At 37.7% G+C, this 26,515-nt stretch overlaps 1 protein-coding gene across 4 annotated transcripts in view; it reads right to left on the bottom strand.

The window, feature by feature from the left end:
• LTBP1 (latent transforming growth factor beta binding protein 1) overlaps window positions 1-26,515 on the bottom strand; it is a 188,007-nt gene that overhangs the window by 97,045 nt on the left and 64,447 nt on the right. For all 4 annotated transcript variants that reach the window (XM_085301182.1, XM_085301183.1, XM_085301184.1 and 1 more), the window contains 2 exons: window positions 14,552-14,776; window positions 11,375-11,652 (listed from right to left, as the gene is read on the bottom strand). In XM_085301182.1, the coding sequence (XP_085157308.1) occupies window positions 11,375-11,652; window positions 14,552-14,776 (503 nt within the window). The remainder of the gene's footprint in view (window positions 1-11,374; window positions 11,653-14,551; window positions 14,777-26,515) is intronic.

Raw genomic sequence — 26,515 nt, 5'->3', positions numbered from 1 at the left:
GTTACTGCAAATTGCCAAATTATAATGAAAGATTCCTTCATCCAGATATTGAAGGGGAAAGTAACACAGACAAGATGACTGAAATCAGTTATTGATGTCTGTGTTATTCCAAAAAGGTGTCTCTTTTCATGGGGGTGACCTATACAAATAATTAAATTAATCTTGCAATCTTTTCTGAAATAAATATTCTTTACATTTTTTTTCCTAAACAAGAATATGCTGATTGCACTTTTTATTAATAAAAACACTAACACTCAGAAGGATACAGGATATAACTTGCGTTTTTGACTTTTGCAATTTTTTCCATTTTGTATGGTAAACAAAGTTTAAATATATTTCTCTATGTGAGATGTAGACATTCAAAAACACTACTAAACTTGTCAATTAGGTACAAAACAGAGGTGCACCAAGTACAAGGGAAATGCATAGCAGGCCCAACTAGTAACTCACTTTCAAAGAAAATACTGATACAAATAGGAACCTCAGCCAATATTTCAAATGTGCTGAAGCACCTCACTATGGAATTAACAGACTCTCCATGACCTAACTTCCCTTCCTGTCAACATATAAATGCTTACTGCTGCTTATCTTTCAGCTCAAAATAGCTGGCTCATCCTACGGCAAGAGCCATAGGGATTGCTTTCACTCAGGCTGGTAACCTGTCACCGTGCAGTGGGGATGCACGCTGAATGCACAGGCACTGACAGCATCSTCTGAGCAACATGCTTCTAATCATACTGACACTCCTTGGTCAATCAAGTTTCCCAAGTGCAARGCTATTCCATGTAGTTTTACATTATCACTATTAATGCAAAGGTAGGATACACTACAAAGTCATGGATCTGACTCACCAAATGGTCCTTTTCTGCATTGGGAAGGTAGGCAAAGTATCATCCCAGCCATCTCCTATGCTCATTTTCACAGATCATCCCCAGGTGCCTCCTGAAACATCTCAGTTGTCAATCCAACCAGCAGCAGGCAGTTCTCTGTCTGAACGCTGAACTGCGCAATGCAACCTGCAGCAGCTCAGCACCTGCTGCATGCAAAGCTCAGATACCTGTCAAGTGAGGGGTGTGAGAGCAGCCGGGGGCAGCAAACTCATCCTCTGGCCCCAGTGAAAGCCACCCTCACTCACAAAATGGAGCTTTTGGCACCAGGGCAACTCAGAGAAGTTATGATGTGCCTCTGTACATCACCCCTATATGGGACAGCAACATTTGTGCTAGAAGTCATGTTTTAGGGTGACATACGAAAGTGTTAACAGTGTGAAGAGAGCAGTGACCAAACAGGTTTAAAAACACTGCTCAGTTATCATGTAACTTTAGGAGTCTATTTTCACACTATCAGCTGCAGAGGGTCTTGTGCCAAATTTTCCCATGTTCCAAGGCAGTGAGTGGGTTGAGAAATAGTCCTGGCCTGGATGGTATTTGGCTGCTTTAAAACAGTGAAGTATCTAAACTAGCAAGTCCTGCCTTTCAGACACAGGCCCAGGGTCATACTGTGTGAACAAATACCTTTCAGGCTGTCTTGCGCTCCACTGGCTTGGAGCGCTGCTGGAATTAGTATGTGATTGATTATTCCTGACCACTCAGTTATACTCTGCACTGTTTTTCGAAGTAACTCCCCATCCCGAGAAGTGAGTTTGAGCTTTAGCTTCTGCTAAGTAGTCATAGACATGCTGTAGATCTGTAAATGGCTGGCAAGGTAGCACAGCAATACTGGCACTTGACAAAGGCAGCCCAGGTGCAGGAATAGGGAATTCTGCACAATCTCATTTTCCTGCAGCAGCTCAACTGTTTTCAGAACTGGATTTAACTGCTTCAGTTGCCTCCAACAAGATKCTATAGCTTCCTGTAATTCCCAGAAGTCCCAAATCTTTCAACTGAAGAGAACGCATAATGTCTCCTCCAAGGGGCTGCCCTAAAAAGTTACAGAAGTTTTGTCACATCTTTACATGTCACGGGTTTCCCAACTCCCAAATGAGCCTGTTCCAAGGACCGTTTTACATGGTAATTGCAGGTGCTCGGCTCCTTTCCTAGTGCTGGTACTGCTTCTTCAAAGAAACGAGAGACTGCTTATTAAAGTCATATAGTGCAGTGGTTTGTGGGAGTCAGCTAAACTGATTTGCACTCAACTTCCCTCTACCTTGCCCCACTGGCCTTCCCTTCTGCCTCAGTTTTACAACTCTTCTGTCTCAGAGAATACGTGGGAGGAATTGAGGTTGCTGCTGCACCTCCCCTCATGATCTCAGAAACGGAGCATTTGGGCCACAAGGCGCATTACATAACACCCAACAGGACCGCTCCTCTCCAAGGTCACAAGCCTCAAGGACACGTCCTAGCAGCACATGTGCGTAAAGGCAATACTCTATTAACATGAAAGCCAACACGCCATCATTAACTGGCCCATTATTTTCCTTTTTTCCCTCAGAATAGAAAATGTGTCACTTAACAGTGGTAAATTAAAAACCGAATAAAACAAAGTTAAATAGGAAGATGATGGACTAAAGCCTGCTTTTAGTTTAGGTGTGGTGCTACAGCATTTGCACTGTACTGAAAATCATGATCTCTGTGGTCATAACTTCTTCAAATTTCCATATAAAAAACATGAGCAAAAATAAGGATGCCAAAGTTTGAGTCATCTGGCAACTGTGCTTTGTAGTCCTGTCAGTAAATACTGGCAGCGATTAAAGCTGTTGCTCCCATTGCCCCTATGGTGAATTAAAGCTTGAAGAATCAGTGATAATTTGGTTAAWGTCCAGATCACTGTAAGAATTGGCCAGCAAGGAAAAACAACTACCACATGGGGCTCCTTGTGGTGCTTTAGATCTGTGTAATTTTGGAGCTATGCATCAGAGAAAAATGACTGCTCTGTAAAGTCCTAAGCCAAGCAGAACAGTGAATTCTTCTACGGCTAATAAACCTTGATTTCTCTGGTACATCTAAGAGCGCTTCAGATACTTTCAATACTCACGRTAGTGCACAACCTATTTCCCAGCCAGCCACACTTTCCTAAGGTGCTCCTCAGTCACAAACCGTAAGCACCAGTGAACTGAAGCTCTGTTTCTATGGGTCTCAAAAACTTTGAGGTTATTTCTGTCCTCTGTRGAAGTCTTATCCACTTTCTACTGCTGAAAAGAACTCCTTAGTTCTTCAGCCAATCTACTCCAGTCCCAGAGTCACAAGTGACCAGACAAGTCACTGGAGTGAATCCATAACTATTTTTAGTTTGTCTCACCATTCAAAACACCTTCAACACATAGTACAAGCCTAAAATAAGCAGTGAGGCCTAAACACATGCACCCAGATTCTGTTAGTGAAACAACAGATTCTGCTATGCTTGAAGATGATGCTGTTCTCCTTAGGCTTCCACTTTTCTATCCGTCATCCATACACATTTTAAACTAATCCATCCTTGTATTCCTAAGGGCTTCTGGAAAACTCCTCATATCCAGAAAACAGATTTCCATGAATGATACATCAATCACAAGCTTATGATTTGGAGATAATTCTTATTGGTTCAGAAGGCAAAGAAGTCACGAAGGATTGGTATAAAAGAGTTGAACTGTGCTGAAAGTGGCTCAGCAGTAGCAGCAGTATGAGGCACACATGGTACTGCTATAAAACAAAGTCCTTCCTGGGTAAAGCACTCACAGACACTGAAAGTATTGTTTTGAGTCCACATATTTTCCCCATGCGTGCCTGGGCTTCTATGCCAATATTTTATATAACTGAAGGAAGTACTGAATATTCCCACTGGTAGACTGAAATTCTGGCTGACCCTTCTGGTGCACAAAGGCCACCCCAAGCCACATCACCTCTTCGCTCCTCTGCTCAGACTCCAGTCTCGGTCCCATCTCCGCACTGCTGGAGTGCAAAGTCATGCACTCCATCGGGGTTAATAGGTCTTCAAAGGCCAGGGAAAAGGCAGGACTGTATCCTCAAAACTCCTCTGCTAATGCATTAGGAGAAGGAATATACTCAGCTCCCTGTTAAAGCATAGTAGATAGCCCAGCCTGGCAATCAGTCTCAGAGCAACTCCAAAATTTCTGGCCTAGTCACCAGGACATTTCCTGGGACTCCCACTCCCAGGTGACCCATCTACAAATCCCTTTACAGGCTACTACTTAAAGCCGTAATATTGGCATAAATAAAGGAGTGTCACATGATTAACTATGCTTGAAATCGATCGGTGCTTTGCCTGAGCTAATAGCTAATGACTGGGATTCAGCTCAAAAGGCTGCATTTCACATACCACAATAGCGAAAGTGAATGGATACACTGTTTAACTTTCTGTAAACTATTCAGCAGGCACAGACCTTGGATTGTTACTTTTTTTTTCCTCCTTCTTTTTCTGTAGGCACTACAAAGGGAGCAAGAAACCAAAGGAAGAAACAAATTTAATAAATCATCTTACTGAAACAATTAACAAACCTACTTAATCAGCTTACTGACCAGCTGAATGACAGGTTGTTACAAATGAAGAATACTGGCAGTGTAACACTGGCTCACTAACAGGCATTGTCTCATAAGCAGAGGAGAGAAACTTAAATACTTCCAGACTTTCTAAAAGAACTGGTAAAGAATTTGTTTTGGCTTAAGCAGAACATTCTTCGTAGGCAAGTAAGAATTATCCAGCTTTCTTTTATTTGAGTAATTAAAACAATGTTTGGTGGTTTTGGTATCTGATACATCTTTAATCTTCTGATATTTCAGGGTATTGATTTTGCAAAGAATATATTGTGAATAGAGCATTAATCCTGTAAATGAATCCACACTGATTTCTGACAGTCTATTTGTTTAAAAACTTCAGAAGCCAAACCATGAGCTTCAAGGAATTCCAGACAGTTATTTTATTTTATGAGACGGTATTTTAGGACTATTCTAACGAAAAAAAGGTTTTAAAAGTACTCTGAAGATAAAAAGGACTAGTATGAAGCACAKAACTTTACTTGTATCATTTTCCTCCTACAGAATATGAAGAGGGAAGTTCATATTATACAGCTGTCAAAAAATGAAAATCCCTGAAATTTACCTACATAGGGAAGGTTTGTGAAATCTGATATTTATATTGTTTAATGAAAAACTTCAATTGGCACATCACTATTGTCATCACCTTCAGCCTACATATACTATGAACATATTGCATACAGTCATATAAACAGATCAAGTTACGCATTAAGAGCTATCAACACACTTTGCTGCTCTGCTTTCTAAGTAAAAAATGTCTGATGCTTTTGTTTAATATTTCATATTGGGAAAAATTCATCAGTGGCCATCAGTTCCTAAAAATGTACTTTTATACGTTATAGTCTAAAAATTAACTATGTGGTCAGCACATCTCCTTGTGAGAATCATGTTAAGTACAAGTTTAATGGTTTGGACTGAGTCATGACACAATGTTGACAACTTCTAACTTTTCCAGCCACTTGGCTCACTCTGTATCAAGTCTGATGGCAGAGAGAAGGGCATCACTCAAACTAGGAAAAATGTCATCTGCAGAAGACATTACTGAAACACACCATTAAATAAACTGTTTTCATAAAAATTAATCCCATTAAAAATGTTGATCAAGTAACATGTTTACCAGAGATACGTTTACCACAGATAATTGTTATTTTCAGAATTAGGTAGCATTTGAGCATTATTCCTGTTATTTAGCTAAATAGATATAAAAAAGCTATCAAAAGATGCTTCCATTGTCTGCTATAGGTGGTATTTTTTTTCTTTAATAAGATTTTCCAAAGCATTATTGTAATAYGCCAAATTTCACCTGAAGATACTAGAACAACTCAAATTCAGCCATCCTTCTGGTAGGAGCTGTAACAGCTGTAGGTCTTTTCTCCACCACCTTTCAAAGCCTTTTGCAAGGGAAGCACARAGCATGGCTCAGCATCATGCAGCACAGGATGGACAAGCAAGGGGTGGAATCTACCCCAGAGAGGTCAGAAGAAAGTAAATACTCTTAGCAGAAACTATTTCAGTGATCATTTTAGAGAGCAGTCCATTCCYAGCTCCCCAGCAGTTAAACACAGCACAACTAAGGGACAGGGAGTAGGAATGAAAAAGCATTGGCAGACACAGCCTCTTMGCCAGCTCTCCTTACAGACACCTTGGCATATGTCGCCTTCAGCGAGGTACACTACTTCAATATCTGTCTCCCTTCAAAACGGCAAGTCTTTTTATTTTGTTTTTAAGTTACAGACGCTGAGATCACTCTAAGTTTCCTTTCTAATAACTCAAAAAACCCTGCTGAAGAGAACAGTCTTACTTGTGAATCTAGTCAGGATTGCTTTAGACAAATTTGGAAGTGCCAGCTTCTCCAATTTCTTGCTGCTTTGCAAAAAATTCTTCTCTCTTTACAGTTACACAAAAAGGATACCAAATCAGTTTTGAGAAAAATAGGGTTTTTTTTTTTTTAGCCAAAATACTTAAAGTTAGTGACCACAGGAAAACACAAAAGTATACTTAATAGAGACTTCAAGGTGGTCTTAAAGAGGAAAAAAAAGTGGTGCTTACTTTCCTTTCTATGAATTTCGATACATTAGGCATCTGCATTCCTATATCAATTTCAATGCAAGGTAATCATATACAAAATTAACAGGACTCTGATCAGCACCAGAAACTTTACTAGGTGCACCACTGATACTGTAAAAGTATTTTGGGAAATAACAAGATATTCTGTGTCATAATAAAGGCATTTTTTTTTATTGGACTTAAAATGAAAAGCAGCTGAAGAGAAGGGATTTAAAGATGAGACACAATCTTYCTTATTTGCTTAATTTTTAAATAGGGCTTAGTGAATTGGTGTTCTAAGATGATAGACTCTTTGGATTTCAGAAACACAGGAATACAAGCCTGGAAAGGACCTTGCCAGTCACCATGTCCAGCCTCCAGCTTTTAAAGGCACTGTAATGTACAGTGCTGTCAACAAATTTACTGCTCTCCATCTTAAGTGAGTAGGATTTTTGTCCTACTGCTTTCATTGTAACTTCAAATCTCTATTTTCTCAAGATCATTTTATACACATTAAAGTATAAGTACAACTTTACACAGCAAAGTATAAAGTTTGATCACTATTTTTGTGACAACAAACAATTTCCGAACTGCAGCTTAACTGCTAGTTTATCATATACTATGCAAAAATCTTTTTGATATGAGGAAAGCATTGGATGACCCATGCCAATTTTATGCAGAACTGCATAGTAAGTTGTCATGTAACACGGAAAACTAGTATGGAGCAATCACTGTAACATCTCCTGGAAAAGAAGTATTTGTTCAGCTTTCCACTTGGAAAGAACAGAGGCAGCAATCATTAGCAAACTGACTTGGGGAGAACTATTTGTTTTATACCCTACTTTCTAAAAATTACAGTATTAATACTACACTTCCATAGTTGCTCTTTCCACTTGTGTCCTCAATGCTGGGGACACTACACAAAACAGTCCCAATTAAGCAGTGTCTATAGGTACATACATATATGAAAACACACAGCATCTTCATTAATTTATCCTCAGTAAACCAGGACACTTCAGTAAATTAACTGCTGTCTTCATTCTTTTTGCTATCCTATTCTTATGGTCTCTGCCTTTGGTTACAGTTACTTTTGACATTATAGACAACAAGGCAGAAAGGAGGTCTTTCTACCTTGCTAAGTAGGACTGAACAAAGGCTTGAGAACATGACCAGATTTTTCAACTGTCTGTACCATAGTGCCATCCAGGCTTTGGCTCAGGATGGCTCCAGCTGCTAGCTCTAACAGTATGTACTCTGTTGGAACTAGGCTGCAAAAAAATACGCTCTGGATGTCTTGATATTTGAATACAGCATCCATCCTATGATAGGAGGAGGACTAATGTTTTTGAATGAGACACATTAAAGGAATTTAGCTAAGGTGGGGTGAGGAAGAATGTGTTGGGAGATGAAAAATGTTCCAGGAAAGGTTGGAGAAAAAAGCAAAAGCATCAAAATCAGAGCATGTATAATCTGAAGACCAGCTGAAACACAGGAGGAAGATGGAGAGAACAAGGAGTAAGAAAGAGATAAAAGGAGAGAAATCCAGAAAGAYAGAATTTGCATACACACAACCCCCCAGTATAGGTTCTGATACTATTGGTGGAAGCTAAAAACACAGGATAAAAATGGGAATCTGTAAAGTCTTCATTAATTTGGTAGATTCCCCYTAAAAAAGGCCACACACACACACGCTTCCATCAGTCTGCTCTATAGACGGTAAAGTGACCTCTGACCCTAGAATATTTAATAGAACATTTCTGAAGCCAATTATACAATCCACCCTGCAAAAAAATGTATAAACACAGACAATTATTAAGAAAAGTAAGAGTATCAAAATTATCCATCAAAATCCCCAGAAAGTACTTGTAACTCATCACTACTAATAGCAAAAGCTCAGTTTAGCAGCCTCTCTAAACAAATGAAGAGATTCCTCATATTTAGCAAAGCAAATATCAAATAAACAGAAAACCAAGCTCTTTTGAAATAGAGACCTATCTGAGGATCAAAAAAATAATAATAAAAATAATAATTAAAAAAATCAAGTGCTTTGCCTAGCTCAAGGTATATTTAAAACATACAAATAAATACTATTAATTGTCTGACTGCTGGAAAAGCACATTGAATTGTCTGGTTCAAATCTGAAAGGTCAATGCTGCTCTACTACTCCAGTTGTAAACAGAACATTAAAAAAGGCCCCCTGAAAAACCTCTTGCACTCTTCTCCAATATTGACACTGAATGGACAAACTGAGTTTGAAAAAATGAAAAAAAAAGGTATTATTCTAAATGGGGAGGCACTGCCCTTCCTTGAGAGCACTGCAAAGGCATAGTGTTTCATGGGAATAYTGAAAAAAATACCATAAAAAGTGGAGACTAAGCATTCAGTAGGATTTCGAGTCAGGCGTGATGTCAATGTAGGCAGATTTCTCCTTTCCTCTCCCATTTAAAAAGAGCGCTTTACTGTCTTCTGGTGAGTGAGTCTTGGTTTTAAAATCATTGTAATGTGAGGCGCATGCACGGCACACTGCAAATTTTGGCTACGTGATTCAAAGTTTCTGGCTCAGGCATAAAGCAGAAAGAACAGAGAGGAAATTTATACAGCATAACAAGCAAAAGAAAAAAATGCAGCACCCATTGCTGTCTAGAAGTGACAAGTGCCTTGTCATTTCTAACGTTCTGAGGAAGGAATGTGGCCTTCCTCTGTATACGAATGCATATAGAAATGCAAATAAGTACTAATAAAGCACAAATTATAATAATAATGTCAGAATTCCATGATTCTATGTGATGTCATGTTTGTTAGATCCCTTTTTCTTAGGAAATATAAAGAAATGGTTGTTTGACATGGGCCCTGATTCATTTATCATGTAACATCCATAAACTTTCAGCCAAACATGTGCTTCAACACTTGCCAGAATCAGGTCCCCAAAGAATAAATTAAAATTTTTACTCTTCCTGAAAGAGAGAAGTACAAAGTATAAACAAATTCTGTGGATCCAAAGTTAAGTATTGAACAATTAGTGAATATTAACCTTAATGTTTCATATTCAGACTTYAAGTCTGAGGTTTTAAAAACATTTTAAGGCTTGATGATGTTTAAATTTACTTCTCCTATAGCATTTTTCAGAATGATCCTTTTCTAAACTATAATAAAAAAACTTCACATGATAGCCTTGCACCAGCAGATTTGGAGATCTTTAAATCCACAGTAATGATTTTTGAAAGTAGAGTTAATTACATCACTATTAGGAATACTATGATAGTCTGCATGAGTCAGACGCCAAGAGGAAAAGAGAAAAATATTTTACAGAAAAAAGACACAGTTCCTTGGAGCTGGCAGAGCATGAAGAGGCGCAGGAGCTGTGGTTTAAGCTCAAGCTCCCAGAACACAATTGCTGTGATGACTGTGGGCCCAGCCACTTGTGTTACCTCACCCTGCTTCTGATTCCATCTGCTCCYGTTTGTCTCCTATCACCGATCCTCACCTCTGTATTTGACTGAAGTCTCACCCCCATTTTTGCATGCTACTTGGGAGCCCTGATAACCCGAGGAAATTTCCTTGCTCTCAGTTTGAATGCCTGGCATCACATCATTCACTGACAGCTAGAAGAAGCACTTGTGAAGGGCAGTCTGCTCCAGTTCTGTGATTCAGGCATGACGGATGCTGTCTTTTTATGGGAAAGGCTCATGGACAGATGAAATCTTTGGAGAATTAGCTGCCACCTTCTAACAAATGTCAGTGGAATATACTGCAGATATATCCATACTTTTAGATGCTTGCRAATTGGCCAAATTTAGGTACATGTTACTGGAAAGAGTAAAAGCAGAGTGACCTTCCGGTCCAGTTGCAAGTTCTTGCTTCAAAACACCCAGATGATAAAAAATCTTCAATGAAACAGTAGTAATTTTTTTTTAGACAGAGTAAAACAACATATTCAGCATTTCTCAAAACAGATGAATGATTTTTGCTAAAACCTCAGCAAAACCTTCACATCCAACATAAAATATTTCAGTATAAAAAATTAAAGTTTGGCAGGGTAATAAGCAATAGATAGGATGGGTCTTATAACAGAAGTGTTAAAAAAGCTTAAGTACCAGACATTGCCCTCGACCTGATTTCCTCTCATATACTTTCTCTCTATACCTAATTTATAAATATATGTAAGTATGTAAAAATGGTAACACTGAGTCATCTCTTTTTCAAGAGCTGAAAGAACACATGGAATTTTGAGCAGTCATATGTAAAAAAATTTGGAGTAAAGATTTCATTTTAAAYTGAAGTAAGCTTTTAATGCTTCAGTGAAGCCTCTACTGCATCATTTTAAACTCTATTCAGTGGTCACATTTCAACAAATCAAAAATGYTGTCCTACAATACCATAAAACATACAAAATTGTTGCACAGGAATTTCAGTGAAAACTGCAACACCTTCAGAGCACTGGTTGGTGAGACACATCTCCAAAAAGACCCAATAAAGCAGAGGACAGTATAAACTGTAAAAGATGGCATTACCTTAGTTGCTCAATCAGAAGAGATGTAATTAGGGCTCAAATAGTTTTTTTTATTTGGAAAAATAGCTTATAAATGCAGAAGTTATTGCTAGAATACCTGAAATCAGTAAATAAAGGATCCAAGTCCAAAAAATATGAACAACAAAAAAAAAAGAGCTTAATGGAGAAGAAAGTTTTGAAGAGTGTTGTTTTGTCAAACAGCATTTTACAATCCATTCTCAGATTAATTTTCTTTTGGAAAAGAATGTAAAATGTGTCCCTTCTTTACCAGTGATGAAACATTTTTACAGTCTTTCACAATATTGTTTCAAAGTTGTCTGTCTCAACAGTCTTAGCAAACATTTCTTACCTGTGTCCCAATAGTCTCCTGGAAGCAGCGCCCAAGCTGAGTTTTAACTGAAACAGGAAATACATGAGGAATGGGTTGTTGATTTGTGTAAGTAGTATGTCCTTTCTGGGTCTTCTGATATGGAAGACCTTGGTAAGAGACCTGCGGAAGTCCTGGCTGAGGTACTTTGGCTTTTTGTCCTGTTGATGTGCTGTCAATTCTTGAAACTTGGTGGATCTGAACTGAGGCTTCAGGGGGATGTTTCACATGGATATTCACTATGTTAGGAGGGAACTTCACTAAAATAATAAAAGGAAAAACACGTAAGAAAAACTGGTAACAAAATATGCCACAAAGAGATCCCAGGCATCTCCAAGACATTTTTTTTTTAAATATTAGAATTTTATACCGTTTCTTAAAGTGTGACAAAAATATAAATGAAGCACAAATTCAGAGGTGGGAGAGATGAACGAAAGAATGTATGGAGTCTGATTTAGCAGTAAGAAAATGAAAATTCTTCACACAGGAAAGACAGACATTACAGGAAATGATTGTAAAGATTGCTACATAAACATAGATGTCCAAATTGGCTGGTGTGACATTAATATTTGTGGTCACACTACGTAAAAAGAATCCCATTCAAAGTTCCAGAATTCTAACCCTACTGGGTTATTTTTGGATATATAGTAAGCTTTATTTTGTTTTTCAGATCCATCATCTTTCTTTGGAACACAGGAAAAGCTTCAGATTTCATCCCTTCACCTTTAAATACCTGCCAAGTCCTGAGTTTGCCCCTGCAACAGTTGCCAACATCTCAACCATCTAAAACCACCACTCCCTTCATTCAACTTTGAATTCAGGACTTGGCAGATAAAGAGGGAGGAAATGTTTTTCAGATACTTCTGGTTTTAAATGCAGTTGTAATTTTAAGTCTGGGCATATAGATTCAGAAGTTCTGGTCATTTAGTGTACTTCAGAACTGTTTATGAGCCTTAAGCCCTTTTCATTAAAGCACAAAAAGCCCTTAAAACATGTAACTCAACTGAATTCTTTTTTTTTTCTTTTCTTTTTTTTTCTTTTTCTTTTTTTTTGGAGGGGAGGAGGGAATAGAAAGTTTTACGTTTTGCAAGCTGCATAACAAAGTTAGAATTTATTGTGTCTGGCTGTGGTTCTCTTGTCAGCAAGTACTCTGTAGAATACTTGAGGTATTACTTTTCCTATAATGCACAGTGGATTGTTGAGCCTTTTGAATTGCTCTCTTGCCTCCAAAGGCAGGATTGTTCTTTTAAGTTTGATTAGACCTTTTCAGTTCTTATTTGCCAATTTCTGCCTCACAACTCCATTTCCCAGGAAGCATAGTTCATTTATTTTCAGCTGTTTTATAATTATCTTGCAACGTAGAAGTTGCTTTCATCTTTTTACCTCATTTCTGCTTGGCACCTTTTYATTGTTTATTAGTCTCGCTTAGAAATTCCTTAAAAGATGCAGCAACTTATTTTTCATTTGCTCTGCATTACTTTATTTGAGAAATGCTTCAACATATTGCAGATAAAAGCACTAGGAACAAAGTGATAGAAACTCAACAAAATATGGCTCCTGGGMCTCACTGGCTCTTCACAAATTGCCTGCAGCAGAAAACAATTTTCAGCAAAATTTGATGCCAGATGAGTTCTGTTGCAGGTGAAATGCAGAGGGAGAAGATTCAATGTTACAAGCAGAAGCACTAATGCCCTTCTTCAGATACTAGAAAGGACTGTACTCGCATGGCATGACAAAAACAAAACTCACTACAAATCAATAATCATGCATTATTTTATGTGTGAAAAAAAGACCCTTCAGATTGGCTTCTTCAGCTGATGTATCTGAAGACTATATTACTCTCAAAAGGAATCACTGAATGGCTCTGCTAACATCTACCAATCCACAAGAGATGTTTAGATGTTAAGCCATTACCAAATTTACTCTGGTTCCTCCTATCTCGCATTATCATCACAATCTTCTCTTCTACAAATCTTGGATTGCAGAGTAGATGCACTGATCAATTTTGATTTCTGTCAGCCATTTCAGGATGATGTTTCATTCTTTCTTTGAAAGAAATCAAATGTTCCTCTCTACACAACCCAACATCCTCATTTGACATGGAAAGGGAAGAAAAGCCATTGTGGCTGTTGATGGCTCTGATAGAGAGTTCTGTTTTAAAGAGGCGGGAAAAAAACCTAGAAAGTCAAACTCTTTAGCAACAAGAAACCCATTGTGCATTTTAGAACAAGGACTCTAAATCTTAAAAAGCAACTATGGCCTTAAAGAAAAACAACTCTTTGCGGTCCACTATTTTGTCTCTGATCATTTGATCTGGAATTAAGCATTCACAAAAATAATTTTAATCTTTAGAAAACTATGTTGTTCTCTCACTTTTTTTTTTTTTTTTTTTTTTTTTTTTTTTTTTTTTTTTTTTTTTTTTNTTTAACAGCTCCTGGGAAGCTTTAGGGACTAATAAGCCAGTAGTTCAGTGGATACTACTTCCCACTGGACTGTGTAGCAGCCCCTAGAGAAAAAAGTCCATTGAAAAAATGGAGTGGATGTTTAGAAGTATTTTTAAATTACTGCATTTCCAACAGGATACCGTTAACACTTCCCTCATAGCTATGTCCCTTTCTGAAAAGGGAATTACTACATTAGATTATATTTATCACAAACATATAAATAGGTTATGTTCTTTTCAGCGAAGTGATTCAGAAGCTAGCTGCAAATAATTGGGCCTCCTCACATCCTTGCCCAATATATTTTGTTTTTACTCAGAGGCAGTAACATGAAAAAGGTGATTGTAATTTTACTCTTGACATGAAAAATCAATCTGGCAGTTCAAACAAAAAACAATATATCACAATTTAATTCTGAAACTGTGGAACTGAATTGTGAGTGTCTCTTGGTATAGACAGGATCTCATCCTGATAAAATGCWACCTGATGAGTCATAAGACACACAGGAAACCCAAACACAATATGCTTCCTGAAGGCCATCAGACCTTGTCACCTCACAGTTCCACATAGTATGTGTGGAACTGAAAGTTGAAGCTGACTGATCTCTTTTATTTGTAGATACTACATAGGCAAATATCATTACCTTACTGACTGGTTATCCAAAATCAGTAAATAAAACTAACTTCAAAGGATAAAAATCTATCAGGAGAAAAGTTACCTTTTACACCTTGCTGTCCAGACATTGTCAGTGGTAAAGTATGAGTAGAGTGGATGACTTGTGATCCTATGGCTTTGTTCACCTGTTGTGGATGATGGTACAATTTTGGAGTATTGCCATTCTGCACAGGGATCTGACAAAGTTTACCAGTATAGTTAGGAGGGCACTGGCATTTATCTCTAGAACTGCACTGGCCTCCATTCATGCATGGAAGGTGACAAATAACTGAAATGAAAACAGAAAGAAAGATTTTGTTACTGACTCTTCAGCTGCAATTACTTTTAATGTTATCTGATAACATATCACACTGCATTAGATGAGGAAGGAAAAGGGGCTGTATCCCTTTATTCTTCTAACATCTGAGGAAGAACTGCCCATAAGGCATGCGCTCAATTGCCTTGTGGCAAAACGACTTCCCTTCCCCTCCTTGCAAGCTCTGTCCAGTTCACATGTGTCTCTCCATGACAAACACATCAAATATATTGACTACTTTGAAACGCCAGCTATTTAGTTTCATTCTGTTATAGAGCAGGACACTAAATTATTACTGAGCCTGGTTGCACCTCTGATTCACACTTCTGCATAGGTATTATTATTAAGTTAACCTCTCCTTTCCGAAAATCCATGACCTTCTATATTTACACAAAAGATGGAAAAATTCACTGGAGAGTAGACAATACTAGGGATAAATTTTTTATTTTCACTGTGAGCCTTGGCTGTTCTCTGAAAAACTTTATTTTGAGTGTCTAGATTTTTGCTTAACTTTTATCTCTCAGCTAAAATAAGCTCATCTGTATAACCATCCATGAAGTTAAACAAACTATCAAGATATTTTACTCAAATGGTTTCAGAGACAAATTTCAAAATATTGGAAGATTTAATTCCAATATAAAGAGTTATCTATGGGTAATTACTTCTGTGCTGTCTAGTACTTACATATTTACAGCTATATAAATTATCAGATGAAACTTGAAAAATATCAACATTGAATGAAAAATATTTCTCAACTCATAGATACAAACAATTACAGCACGGTTCAGCACTTTCTAAAAATATTATGTTGGACTCTGTAATCAACTATAATCTAGCCAAATTGTCAACATTTTCAAGGACACAATGATTTAAAAACAAACAAACAAAAAGTACCAGAAGTTCTTGTTCAGTAAAAACTAAGGTCGTTCTTTGAGAAGTAGAAGATTTCTGGAGCAATACCACACAGTATAAATTTGTCAGCTTCAAGATAAAGAGTCTAGCTGTAACAATAAATAAATAAATAACTAGACTTCACGTTAATTCTGGCATTTTGTTGGATGAGTATGGGTTGGTTGATATTGAACTGCAGTAAAAATGAGAAGCTATGCATAATGCTAGGTATTTGAGAACTTGTGTTTATTATCCCAGTTGGTATAATCTCTGGACAACCGCAGCCTACTGCTATTACTAATACTATAAAAGGTCAGTGTTGGAAAAAGAGCGTGCATGTTGTGTGTTGCAAGACGACAAAGCAGGAGATCCAGCAGCCCTAGGAGTTCCAAGTGACCTGCGTAATTCACTTGGACTGGAAAGAGTGCTGAAGAAATACAGCAATCAGACTGGCTCCTAGCAGAGAACCCTCACATCATATTGACAGGATTTGGAACATATTTGCCTGATCAACAGATAGGTCTCCACATAAATGTAAACAACCAAAAAAATGTTTTTCCACTCAATTCTGCAAATGTATATTTAATATTTTATCAGCTTATCTCCTATTTTCATTTTATATAAACTGTCTAAAAGTACTTCAAGCTGTAGCACTGCAAGTCAGCACTAACAGGCCTAGCAGCCTTCCCAGTACTGTCCACTCCAGTGCAATCCTCACCTTTTGGGCCAGTAGAACACTGCTGGGACTTTCCGAGTGTATAGAAAATGGCTTTACAAAACAGCTCTAACTTCAGGGAAAAATGGAAGATTTTTGACCTCAGCAGCAATTAAAGCATCATATCCATGTCTGTCTGGAAGAAAAAGGACCTTATTTTAAAGGCCTCCACCATTTTTCTCTGAACAGCCACAAATAAGCAGGTTTACTGCAGTGGTTACAATATATAAAGGACTTCAGGTACTTGCAAAGATTTGCCCGAGCATGGCTAAAAGCTACCACAGAAACATACTTGTGCTCCTGCAAAAATCACGCTGCACAATGAAATAGCATAACACGGTGCCAAGGGGATAGCAATCTGGTATTTCGAAGAAGGGCAGCGAAACAAAGGTCAAGGGAGTTAGTCTCACTGAGGAATCCCTTAGCTGCAAGAAGCCTACTTTGCAAATATTCTTCCTTCCCCGACAAATCTCAAGATATTGAGCTAACAGGCAAAACTCAGCTTTTAAACAATACTAACATATTCAGGAATTCCATCAAGACAAATTAATTTCTTCTGAGCTCCTGTTCCTATAAGGCAGTCTGCTCTTAAAATGCAATGCAGTTTGGGTATCTCTTTTTCACATTCCTCTACTGAAGATGTTTGCTGAGTAAAGAACAGGCACATCGAACTGCTTGTTTTCAAGCAAAAAAAAAAGATATGCTAAAAATCTTGGGTAGGAAAATACCAACAAAATAGAGCTTGTTCACGTCCCTGTCATTATTATTTGCTACAGACAGTTGCAAAAATAATTTGTGCTATCAAGTGCAAACAAATGCTACCAGAAAGCCAAATAAAAGGTAAATAGTGTAGAATGTTTAGTGTCTCACTATTTATACACAAACCGAAAACAAAAATTACAAGCTGCCCACATTCTCAGACAATGCAAATCACTATAATTCAACCAATGCACATATAGATATATTGATTTACATCTCTTGAGGGCCTGGCCTAAAGTATAGGAAGTGAACTTTAAATGAGAACAACAGGTACCTTTACCCGAAATGTAAAATCGTGAGCTGGACTCAGCCAAGTAAGAGCAAACAGAATTTGATCTCTGGGTTCAACCAAATACTTGGGAATATCAAATGGTAAACTCATGATGAGTAATCTAGAACTTTTTCAAAAAAGCTGAAGACTGAAACATACTGAAATAAAATATTTGATAACTTTAAATAGGCATAATAAGCCTATTTACTGAACTGAACCCAGAAAAATAGAGTAAGCATCTACGCATAAATTATGATTCTTCCTCAGGTAGACAGGAGAAGGATGTCTCAATTATGACACAGCTTTTGGAAATCACGGGCATATTGTTTCATCAGAGCTAAAAGTATTCAGAGAGCATTTGGAAAAGCAGACCAAAAAAGAGTACAGCCTCCGAAACCACAGCAGCAGAAGGCAATGCTGCTAGGTCCTTTGCTGTGACAGGCTCTGGGAATCACAGGTTAAAAAGAACGCAGAGCCCAGGGGAAAGGAGCGCTTCAGATAAGAACAGAAAACAAAGCCAGGGTTTGTTTGAACAGCCCAGCTTCTGATGAAACGTTTTTTTGCTTTGTTTTGTTTTGTCATCAATCTTAAAGAACTTAAACAAACCGAATGGCTGAACGCTGCCAGCAGGCAGAGGGGACATTCCCGACAAAACCCAGACGCGCGCGCTGGGAGAGCCCGATAGAACGTGCTGGTTTTGCACATGTGGCCACCACTGGCATTTAGACAAAGGACTCATTGGAACCTGGTTCTCACTGGGCTGTTCCCGTTTCCTCTAAAAGGAAAAAAAGAAATAAAAATATCCATTACGGTGTGAAATCCTTTAGCTGCTTGGAGCCTGATAAAAACGTGGAGATAGGTCTGCACATGAAGACAAGAAATTTCAGTTCACACAGGGGTATCTTACAAACAAAACAAAGAAAGCATTAATGGACCCAAGAAAGGCAACGAATTCTTCACGGGACTCTACTGTAAGCCTAGTCTTCCAACCGTCTATTAAAGATCAGCCAACATATGAAAGGTGAGTAGATAGAAAAAAGAAAAAATTTGCAACATGAATCCTGATAAAGTTGCCATAGCTGTGAGTTAGAAACACAAGGATAGGGCATGAATCACAAACAGAGAAGTTAGGAAACCACTGATGTGATTACATCATCTAATCTGTTTTCAAGATACTCAGAGATACTCAGAGAACTTTAAAGAGTTCTAAGTAAACTAATTTATTTAACCATGTTTGAATTCTTTCATTTAATCAAAATAATGCAAAACAAACCAATTCCAAGCACCTAAATCCTCCTAATTGTAAAAAAATAAAGAAAGAAAGAAAGAAAGAAAAAGAAAGAAAAAAAAAACCAACAGTCCATACTTATCCAAACAAGCCCTCTGGATGGATGGAAACTCCCTTCCTATAACCAAAGTGTTGAGGAAAATGAAGATGACTTTTGAAAGGCTTTCTATCTGGCACTCCAAACTCCTTTTCAYGTACACCTCAGGGAGTGCAAGTTTCTGTGTCACTTTGCCTCATCAGTCTTTGTCTTTTCTACTTGCACACTGTCAACTATTCAAGTGTAAGCACTACTCAAATGCTTTAAAGGGCTATGGAAAAGTTTAATRGTGCTTATTAGATTACAGTATTTTCCACTGGATGCATCAGGAATTAGCAGATTAATTTTCTGAGTAATACACATCTACCCAGCATTATTACATGGCCCTGCAGCAGTTTGTGTGTCTTTCTTTCATGCTGTTTAAGCATACAGAAAACACCGGGACTAGTACCTAGATCTACAAAACACAACTTTTCACTGAAGAGATTATATGCACTGAAGTGTGGTGTTACCATAAACAATATTCTTGTTATGCAGGGCCTCTAAAAACCATATATTTTAGATACAAGTCCAAATCCATAKGTGATTTATAAAGTTCAGTGCATTCTTACAATCACTCCAAAGCTATTCCCAGTTTCTAACTGTAGAAACTCTAACCGTATCACACAGAAAGGACAGAAGAAGTGTGAGCTACAGTAATGATGCTAGTCTCCAATTTAGACTCCTCCATATTACCATACTTACTACTTCTTTGATATATCCTTTTCTTGCTGCCCCTTAGTTTTCTAATTACTTAATCCTAGATGGTTTTCTCTTCAGTGTTCCGGTTGCAATTCAGAGGTGCTAGGTATGTTAAGACACCAAAGAACAAGTAAATGTTTAACTGTGATTCTGAGATTCTTGATAGTTCAAACTCATTATTTGGGAAGCAGAGGAAGAAAACAGAAGCTTTAAGTGGCCTTAATTTAATAGTATAACACCTCTACATTCATCTCTGAATGTAAAAAAGTTTGTATTTTAGAAACACAGGCAATATTTCTGAGAAACCTTTTACTGCAACATTCAGATAATTTTAAATAGTAAAGTCTGAAGGTCAACAGGTGAAGAATGTTCTGAAAACAGAAAAACCTCTGAAACCACTGAAACCAGAAAAACGATGCCCTGGATGGTTCATATGTCACAACTGCAATTGAGCACTGTGATTTATTGATCCAAACTTCGAGGACAGCATCAGATTTGGTTTAGGACATAAGCAAAGAAATGCAAACAAATAATTCATAAGAAAAGAAACTCCCTGAAGAAATGGAGATGGGGTGTTTTAGYCTGAATTCTTCTGCAACTGCTGAGAGAGAAGACAGTACTGTGGGGGAGTGAAGCACTTACTAATCCTACCTCCAGTACTCAGCAACAAGAAGATAAAAAACCCTGATTCTGAGCTTCTCCTCTGGTTTCCCTTGTTGAATGCAGCCTTGTGTGTAAACAACGGCCTAACTACAAGGCTAGGAGTCAGGTAGATTAATATTCTCTAAGATGTATAACTGCATGCAATGACACTTTGAAATATGCTTTTAAAAGTAAGAATGTTCCTGGAAAGTAAGTGCAGGAAATGTGGGTGGAACAACAGCGCACACTTCCTGAGTTTGGTACACCATAAAGATACAAAGTAAAAAAAGACCATAAAAGAATGTAGCTCATATGGAAACCTCCACAKTAAATTATTTCAATCAGTTTATTATTAATTAGGTCTAAAATATTTATACAAACAAAGATTCTCTGGAAATGGTTTGGATATAAACATCCATAATTCTAAAAATCATTAATTGTAAGCCAGTATGGATGACAAACAATAGAAAAGWAGTATAGGTTAGGGTCATATTTTGAGGAATGTCCCTGCTGAGGTACAGACATTAGAGCCTGTTTTACCAGACTTGATGAATATCATCTGAGAATAAGAAAACCAAATTATAGTTTATACACTCACAGATTTTTTTAAAATTATTCTCTTCTGTACTTATAATTATTGTCAATATACTATGTTCAGACAAAGTTGTTCTAGGTATGTTCCTTCAGATATGAACTCTTGAGTCTTCTTAATTTTAATATATACAGTGAGTTCAGCTAGGAAGAAATAAAACAAATAAAAACAGTTTATAAGTGGGAAAAAAACACCTGCTTGCTTTATGTTATTCAAAATGGTATGGTTTTATTATCCCAGGCTTCTGAGCAAATAACAGTAAAGAGGAATTACAGCTATACTGAACATGGTCCCTTATACYACCACCTTCACACTGCTTATCAGAAGATGTGTAAAATTATAATAAAGATCTTCTCAAACAAGTATTTCTCTGAATGCTGAAATGCAATAACGTAAATCATCTTAGGAGGCTGAACATGATCCTGAAGGCATTTCAGATGTTTCCTCTAGAAAGAAAGTTAAAGTCTGCAACAGTGGGGGAAAAAAATTCAAACAGAAACCTACTTCAAATGTAACAATATAACAGGCAAGAATATGCAGCTACAAAACTGGATTCTCAGCCATTGTAAATCAACATAACCACTGACTTTGTCAAAATTTGTCTATTTATGGCCTCTGATGATCAGTCTTATCATATTTTTTTAAAAATTATTACTATGAGCTGTTGAACAAAGTTATGATCCCATTCCTAAATGGGGTTGTAAAAGTACTGCAGTTTATCCAGACAAGGATATCAAATTATTGCCAAAATAAACAAGCTTTGTAGTGTTATTCCTGTCTGGATCATGCCTTTTTTTTTTTTTTTTTTTTTTTTTTTTTTTTTTTTTTNGAGCAAGGAAATCAAGAGAGTCAGCCACAAAGAACAGTGCTGAAACAAGTTTAAAACTTCCAAAATGTAAGCAATGTTTTCTGCATATAAAAGTTATTTTCAGTAGGTAAAATAATTTTCTTATATTTGCACTACTAAAATAATAATAATAAAAAACCCAAGGGATATATGCAGAATAATTACATCACTCAGGAACAAGACATAATCCGTTACTATTAAACGATTCTCCTACCACACAAAATAATACTAATGCTAAGCTAAATTGCAGGGTCATTTTGTTGATTTGTGGTTGAGTGCAGATGACATTTCAAGATTGTTAACATTAAAAAAGAAATAAGCAAACATTAGAGTTCAACGATACACTCAACTAATAAGGAACTCTTGAGCAAGAYACTGACTCACGCTCAAGCAATGACAACTGCCTTTAGGCGGTCTAATCCAGTTGCAACCATGTTCTATCCTGCTAGAAAGACCAGAAGAGCAGGCTGCCTCTGAAAAACCCAGAGTAAGGGGATCTGTGTAATGCATGTGCCATACAGAGATGCATACACCTTCCTTTTATATAAGGCAATTTCTTTATCTTGAAACTACCAGGAGGAGTCATGGATATTTGAATGATTTTTGCTGCAAAGAGGCCCTTAAGCTATAAAACATTATGGAACGTGGGACATTTAAAAAGGGAATGCTTTAAAGGGAATATAAACTGTCCTAGACAGGTTTCTCTTACCACATCATATGATAGTTAGACAATATGAAATACATGACTACTAGCTCCCATATTTAAATGTGAGGAATCCACACRGAATGGTTAAAGAGAAAAGAGGTTTAGACTCTGTCTCTTCCTGATGGTGTAACRCAGCATTTCAAGTATATATGCTGAAAACAGTAYTCCTGGGCCTCTTCTGAGACTGGCTGCATGCTGTTGAGGACAAAGTTCTGGCTTGTTTATTTAAAAGAACCATTAACATGGCCAAAAAACTCCCCAGCAATATTGCATACACTTTGAAACTAGTATCAATATTTAATTTACAGTTGTAAAAATTACTGCTGAAGCCTGGTTTTTGCTGATGAGGCAAGGACTTGCTTTCTAAGAACAAAACAGAAYGTTAGATCCTTCCCATAGAGCACGAAATTTCATTGAATCTCTCCCTCTGTTAGGATAACTATCTTGAATTCAACAAATCTTACGTTCGAATTGATACCTACATCAAATTTGAAGCCACTTCTAACTACTATTCCTAGTTAGTAACAGTCAGGAAAGCACTTAGACATTCCTGTATGATGTGTATATATCGTACAGATTCTCTCCACACACAAAGCAGAAACAGGCATTGAATCCTTCTCCTTTCATTCTATCAGTGGTAACAATTTTACTAATGTCTCCATCACTTACCTCTTGCTTCTAGACTTCTAATATGTTATGCAACATCAAGCCTGGGATATTTTTCCTTAAAGTCTTTAGCTATCCTTATCAATATTTTATATTTAGCAATTTCAATTTATACTGATCACATTTTTCACCCTTCTATTTGTTATCAGTAGATTSTACACACACACGTACACCCACACACTTGCCTTCTCATCATTACAAAATCATATTGACACCTGCTTTTAACTCCCAGGGATCAATACAGGTACCRGCACTGTTTAACCTCTTGATTAATGACCTGGGTGCTAGGGCCAAATGTACCCTCAGCAAGCGCACAGACAATACAAMACCTGGAGCAGTGGCGGATACACCATTCAGAGGGACCTTGATTAACTGGAGAAATAGGCAGACCCCTCACAAAGCTCAGCAAGAGGAATGCAGAATCCTGCCCTTGGGGTACCCCAGACAGCAGTATAGGCTGGCTGGAGAAGAGCTTTGCAGAGAAGGACCTGGGGATCCTGGTGAACAGGTTGAATGTAAGCCAACAGTGCACCCCTGGGCAAAGAAGGCCAATAGTATCCTGGGCTGCATTAGGCAGCATTGCCTAATGGTCAAGGGAGGTGATCCTTCCCCCCCGCGCAGCACTGGTACGGTCAGTGCTGGGTCCGGTTCTGGGATTATCAATAYGGGAGAGACGTAGCTACTGAAGTGAGTCAAGCAAAGAGCCATAAAGATGATTCAAGGACTGCAGCATCTCTGTTACGAGGAGAGGCTGAGAGAGACAGGACTGTTTAGCCTGGAGAGGTGAAGGCTCAGGAGAAATCTGATTAACATTTATAAATATCTGATGGGAGAGAGTAAAGATGACCCAGTCAGACTCTTCTCAGTGGTGACCATACCAAGACAAGAGTCAAACAGCACAAGCTGAARCACAGGAAATTCCARCTGAACATAAGAAAATCACTTCTTCACTGTGAGGTTGGTTGAACACTTGAAAAGGCTGCCCAGAGAAGTTGTGGTGTCTCTATCTTTAAAAACATCCAAAACCCGACTGAACATGGTCCTGGGCAACCCGGTCTAGCTCAAGCACGGGAGCTGGATTTGATATCTCCAGATGTATCTGCCAAYCTCACCTATTCTGCATGATTCTGTGGTTCTTCCTTGCAACATCATGACTACATGCTTCCAAAAGTAATTCCAGTCTTCTTTCACACTATTCTTATTTTTTCTCCTAGTCCATTTCATTTATACTTTTTCTCCAGTCAAAGAATCTATATTAAAGAAAAATCATAAAAAGACTGAGGAAAAAAATGAAGGTAGCTTTGATGGTTGGATTCAAATCATTCATTCTTAGCTTAATTGAGTCAATAAGGTTGAGGATCACAGAGCAGAAGAGCAACTACTGTTCTCTARAACCAGCTGGAAAAGCATGATAATGTGTTTTAAAATATGTTGCCATGGATCCTGGGGCATTGCTCTTGCTCTAGAGGGATTCTTCCTGTCAGCAGATGAAGTTATTTAAAAAAACCCCAAACAGCCTTCTTTTTCTGTCACTCTTTTTTTCCTTCATGGAGTGCCATACCACACTCAAAATAAGATACTGCACAAAAGCAGCTCAATAGCTGTGATGATGCCTARGGCTAGGTTTACATTAGTGAATTTAACAAGCAAACAGAAAAGAAACACACCAAAAAAGAAAGCCTACCACTGGAATGCATTAAGATGCATATCTACTCCTTAATATTTTCACTGCTGTTCTCACTATTTTGGAAGATATCTCTCTTTAAATGAAATTACACTTTATTAGTTCTTCTTAAACTCCTCCATCTAGCAGCATCAAGCTTTAACAAGTCATGTACTGTTAAAAAACAATTAGAGGAACATCTGTGATGCTACTTAAYGCAACACTACATGGCAATGACCACAGAAGGCAAGTGGAAGAAATCTTCACTAAATCAGATTATCTGTATCTTTAGGCATTTTAAATTTTCATCTCCCAATAGCAATCTTTCCATTTAAAAATTAATTCTGTAACTCATCTGCAAATTACAGGTTCCACTTCTGGGATGATCATTATCTCCATGAGTAATTGAGTTTTTGTCAGCTGCTGAAAAGCTGTCTAGTGATTAACATCTCCTCATGGTAGTGCCAATTTACTGCAAACAAATTGGAAGCACGTTAGAAAAGAATAACTGTCTACTTATGAAAAAGAGGGAGGAATGCTGCCTTCATTGGATATGGGAAGCTGTGAGATTCCATCCAASGAAAACCAAAGAATTAGGTAGGCATTGCCTTAGTTCTTCTTAGGCTTATTCACATCAGCTGCCTCACTAATTCCAGAGAGGTTACTCCCACAAAGCATACTGGGTCTAGCTCTCCAGTGAAAGCCCCAAACCTGCCAGRAGATCTGCACAGACAGTCAGACACCTTCCTGGAGCTCCAGAAAGGCAGTGTGGTTCAGGAAGAGTGCAGGAAGCAAGCCTTGCAGATCAGGCTGCAGGCTGGACTGAGGGTCTAAGTCCTTCAAAAGGGCCTCTGCGCTTTTTACATGAAATTTTGTAAGAGTGACATACACCTGTTGGAAAGAACTGTAAGCAACTTTATAAAGGAAGACTTTCCTGGTAAGAAGCAAATTTTATTGCCAAGTGTTTCAAGCTCTGTGATGATGAAAAAGCTGACATGAGTCAGTATTTTCTTTGTAAGACCAACAGGTCTAGGCACACAAACACACTCAAAACTTGTACCAGAATGCTGTCAGATTTTAGATACATTTGAATTCAAAATTGCATACGTTTTTAAAAATATGTTGAAACCCTAATTAAAAAGGAAGGCCCTAAGGCTCAAATATTTGACTGATAAGAATTTAGCATGGACCCAGCAATAGCATGGACTTCCTATGCAGCCTTGGAAAAATCACTTTGGTGCCCTACACTTCTATGGAAAAACAGGGTTGATACTTTGTAAAGGTTCATGTACTTGTGTGTAGTGCTCAGATATTATGAGGGTTATATGACAATACAATAATATTTACTCTCATTTGAGAAATTTTCATATTCAAAGAGCTTAATTCACCCAAACCAGGAAGACAGGRTTGTACTGAATTTAGTGCTGGCTTTTTGTATATAAGCAACTGTTAACTTTGATTCCAGCCCTGCACTCTCTTCTCATGCATATCTTTTTCTGCCAGTTCATTTTTTAGGAACACACAAGGTAAAAAGGGCTGGGGCCATCAGCAATACTATACAGCAAAACAAAATCCACCTCTTGATGACAGGAGCACGGAGCTAATAGAATGGGTGATACTAACCCTAAGACTGAGGAATTCTTTCTGCACAGTGAAGAACGCAGTATAAAAGGGATATCAAGTTAAAATTAAAAAAAMCCTAGATTTAACACAGAAGACTACTTCTAAAATATAAAAGGGAAAGCAAGTAAGCAAAAAATGCATTTAAATGGCAGAATTTAAAAATTTCTTAAACAATACAGTGAAAGATCAACCACAGAAGGCAATGCAAGAAAAACTAAAATATCTGAGAAAAAAATTAAAGATTAAGCAGTCAAAGAGGCCAAGAAGTTTC

Source organism: Rhea americana, unplaced genomic scaffold (assembly GCF_003343005.1).
Source record: "Rhea americana isolate MKP2758 unplaced genomic scaffold, rheAme1 scaffold_173, whole genome shotgun sequence".
Taxonomy (NCBI): domain Eukaryota; kingdom Metazoa; phylum Chordata; class Aves; order Rheiformes; family Rheidae; genus Rhea; species Rhea americana.
This window is presented reverse-complemented; position numbering and strand designations above follow the sequence as displayed.